The 3,713-nt window shown below is 41.1% G+C and overlaps 1 protein-coding gene across 1 annotated transcript in view; it reads right to left on the bottom strand.

The window, feature by feature from the left end:
* Nucleotides 1-3,206, bottom strand: part of LOC103148099 (extracellular calcium-sensing receptor-like) — a 4,432-nt gene extending 1,226 nt beyond the window's left edge. The window contains exons 1-5 of the mRNA XM_016678958.1: nt 2,904-3,206; nt 1,974-2,765; nt 1,671-1,898; nt 1,458-1,581; nt 19-265 (exon numbers count right to left, since the gene is read on the bottom strand). Of these exons, the coding sequence (XP_016534444.1) occupies nt 19-265; nt 1,458-1,581; nt 1,671-1,898; nt 1,974-2,765; nt 2,904-3,164 (1,652 nt within the window). The 5' untranslated portion in view covers nt 3,165-3,206. The remainder of the gene's footprint in view (nt 1-18; nt 266-1,457; nt 1,582-1,670; nt 1,899-1,973; nt 2,766-2,903) is intronic.
* Nucleotides 3,207-3,713: the final 507 nt, after the last annotated feature.

A 3,713-nucleotide genomic window follows, 5' to 3' on the forward strand; every position in this document is an offset into this window, starting at 1 on the left:
AGAGAGCAGAGGAAACACAGGGTTAAAGAGAAGAGCAGCAGGAAGCTCAGCTCAGAGTTGTTTGCCCTCACAAGAGGAGTTTTTCTGTGTCTGTAGAAAATCAACGCTACGAAAGAAGTTATGCATGTTCCAAATAAGGAGGCGGTTGTGAGCAATATTCCCATAATTTCACCGTAAGACAGAAATTCAGCTTCTTTCTTTATACAGACATCTCTTCTGTCATTTGACCAGGATTCAGGGGGGCATCTGACACAGGTGACAGCATCTGGACAGTAGCAACAAAGAGAGTGTTAAACCTGAGATGTAGATCAATCTGTTTTTTTTTTTTGTTGTCTTTTTAGGTTTTTATCTTGATCTAATAATATTGCTACTTAGAACAAGTGGTTCGACTGCTGAGAAAAAAATGCTCCATGCCGTTTCAATAAAAAACTCACAATCTCGTCATGCTGTTACACATTTTGTCCTAGTACAAACACAAAACTACAACTTATTTTTCTCCTATCTTAATTTTTAAGTCATCTTTTTAAGATTGAGAAAAGGATGCATTGTTTATAAACCATGTAATGGTTTATAACTTTTTAAAGTTACTCAGTCCCGTTGGATGGGGAGCTTCTGTAAACATCAGTTTGCAATCTGAAAACTGAACAAGCCATCTGGCACATAAAAGTGTTTGAGCGAAGCCAAACTTTCGTAGGTTTATGTTTTCTCTGTCACATTTATGACTTAAGGTGATCTATGAACAGGACTTGCTACGGCTTTCTTTCAGTTTTCCTCCTCAGCTTACATATCAATCTGTGACAAATGACTGAGGCCTTTCAGAAACATTTCTGAAGATGCTTAGCTGGACTTTCTTGATTTCTTTTTTGGTTTTTTTTCTGGGGTTATGAGATTAAATGTGGGCTGAATAAGTGTATGTTCCACACTACAGAGTTTCACTTGTAAAACATTTTTGAAAATTCATGTAAAAACCCTCCATTTCAACAAAAAACTAATTTTAGTTCAGTGGATATTTCAATAGTATTGTGAGAAAAAAATTGTTGTGAAAAAGAGGTAGGTTACAGTTACTTTTACAAGGCATTTCCTAACCCTGTTTCTTTTTAAACTACTTCCTGAAGCAAGCATTTCTCTCCAGGTGCAGTTGCCTCTAAACAGGCCTTGGTGATGTATGTGTTTGGGAGCTTTCTTAACAAATAAGTCACACTCAGAGCGAAGGACTGAATGCTATATAACAGGAAGCTGAGAGAAATGTAAAAAAAAAATAAAAAATCACCAGCAAAGCCACATGGTGAGGTTTTATTAGCTGAAACTGAGCTTGCTCTTATTGCATCATAATCAAAAATGCACGAGAGGTCAGATCAGGTCGTATCACTGCCTTTTAAAACTGTACATGTGGGGCATTCGCAGTGTATTTTTGCATTTGTTTTTTTGTTCAGAGGGTTTCATAAATACTACTGAACCTGTGCTGTTGCTAATTTCTCCCTCTGCACAACTTATACAGTCGTAGCAGCAAACAGGTTTTCCTTTCTGGAGAACCTTACGTGTTCCTGGGGGACACGTCTCACTGCAAACCGACACGGGGACCTGAAAAACAAACAAACAAAAATAAGCTTTACATTTTGCTATGGCATTAGCTATTGTAGTTGTTTTTTTTTTTTGTTTTTTTTTTTTACCTCAAGTGAATTTTGTGTCCAAACGATGGACTTGTTTTGCAGATTCATTTGCTCGTTGGCCGGCAACGTCGCGTCATAAAGACCAACCGTGACAAAGTTCACAATGCCATTTTCTCCCGGCTGCCAGTTTATAATTTCGTACTTTGCAGCAGGGTCTCCGTTCTCGTTAAAGAAGACCCGATCCCCTTCCTTTGTAGTGAAATTACTCCTTTGTATGCGCTGTAAAATCTGCAACAACACGTATCAAAGTTAGTAGTCTGAGAAAGACTTCTGCAGACCTTGTGGCAAAAAACAAAACCTCACCGTGAACGGATCTAGCTGCTTATTTTCGTCGCATGTTTTGTTACAGCCCAAGATGTTGTGCAGAGCGTGAGCCACGGCATACACTCCCTTATAGACATTGTTAAAAATCGGCATGAGTGACATGTCAGTGAAGCTGTTCTCCACTCCGTTTATGTCTTCCTCTCCAGTGCATTCTCTCAGGATCTCTGTCGATTTCGATAGTCTGAACTTGCAGCTGAACAACGCCTCCCAGAACTCAGTGAACAAGTCTGCGTTTGACGAATTCAGAGGCCTCACGTCGAGCATGAACTCCCTCAATCCCGTCACGTATGCCTGGGGAATGGAAAGGCCTATTGCTCCGTCTAAAATGTGGTTAATGTCGCCTTCGGCGGTTTGAGAATCAAATATCCAGGCCTCGGTCCCCACCCACTGGTAGCCGGTCAAGTTGTGGCCCGACAACTCATGTAACAGTACATCCAAATCCATATGGGAGAGGAAAGTGACAATCACTTTTGAAGTCGAAGCTTTGATAATGTCTATTATTTTTTGTATTTTGTCTGATGGATCCGTTCTAAAGAAAGAGACGGAATATTCCACACATATGCCCAGATGCTGCGCGGTTTCAATGAACGTAGCCATCCCATTGTTTCCGTAATCTTCATTTGACCTCACGGCTCCGACCCAAGTCCAACCAAAGTGCTTCACCAGGTGCGCCAGCGCTCTGCTCTGGTAATAGTCACTAGGTATTGTTCTGAGAAATGAGGGGTACTTGATTTTATCGCTGAGACAAGCACACGTGGCAAAGTGGCTGATCTATAAGCAAAGTTTGATTTTGATTAGAAGAAAACACATTTTCACAGACATGTTTTTCCCAACAAAAACTAATAATAATAATTAAAAAAGATTGCAAATAAACCTATTTTTGCTCAAATATATAGACTCTATACCCACCAGTGGGATGTGAAATGGACCCATGACGGTGGCTATCGCCGTGCAGGGAGACGAAGACGTTTCCCCCATTATGGCCTGCACCTGTGCAGGTCTTGTGCATTTTTCTGCAGGCGAAGCCACCATTTCATTACTGTTAACCAAGGAGAGCGCGACTCTCACACTTCTGGCGATGGATCCACAGGTGTCGTATATTTTATAGCCCAGAGAGACGCCTGGCAGCAGGTCTGAGCTGTTGTTTATCTCCTCGATGGCAAAAAGCATAGCCTGGGCTAACTGGAACTCTCTGAAATTCAAGCTTGATTCAGACAATTTTAAAGAGTTGGCAAAACCAGCAGAAATTCAAAATCCTTTTCGTATTTGTACAAATAGTGGGGGAAATTTTCTAAATGTAAAAATTGCATACTAAGTTGTGTTTTTTTATTTTATTTTTTTATTTCTTTTGTGATACTTACCTAGTGCATTGCAGTGGCAGGGGCTTTTCCATGTAGGTGTTCTCTCTTTCTCTCCAGTTGGTGTGGAAAGAGAAGAGTCCTCCTAACATAATGTCTCCGTTCTTAACCAGCTGAGGATTTTCAGGGTCTCCTCTCTGAGTGCACACCTGCTCCTCTGCCTGAGTGAAAGTCGCCACCAGGAGCAAATGTAAAAGTGCCCAGCCCTGCTCTGGCCACCTCTGCGCCGATGTCATGGCGAATGACAAATCAGCCCGTGGCATTACATGTGCCTCGATGTAGATGGCATGATTGCACTGATATTTATGCCATTTGGAGCAGCAAAAGGTTTAATAATAGAACAGTGATTAATCATCTCTAC

This window comes from Poecilia formosa, unplaced genomic scaffold (assembly GCF_000485575.1).
Source record: "Poecilia formosa unplaced genomic scaffold, Poecilia_formosa-5.1.2 Scaffold197, whole genome shotgun sequence".
Taxonomy (NCBI): Eukaryota; Metazoa; Chordata; class Actinopteri; order Cyprinodontiformes; family Poeciliidae; genus Poecilia; species Poecilia formosa.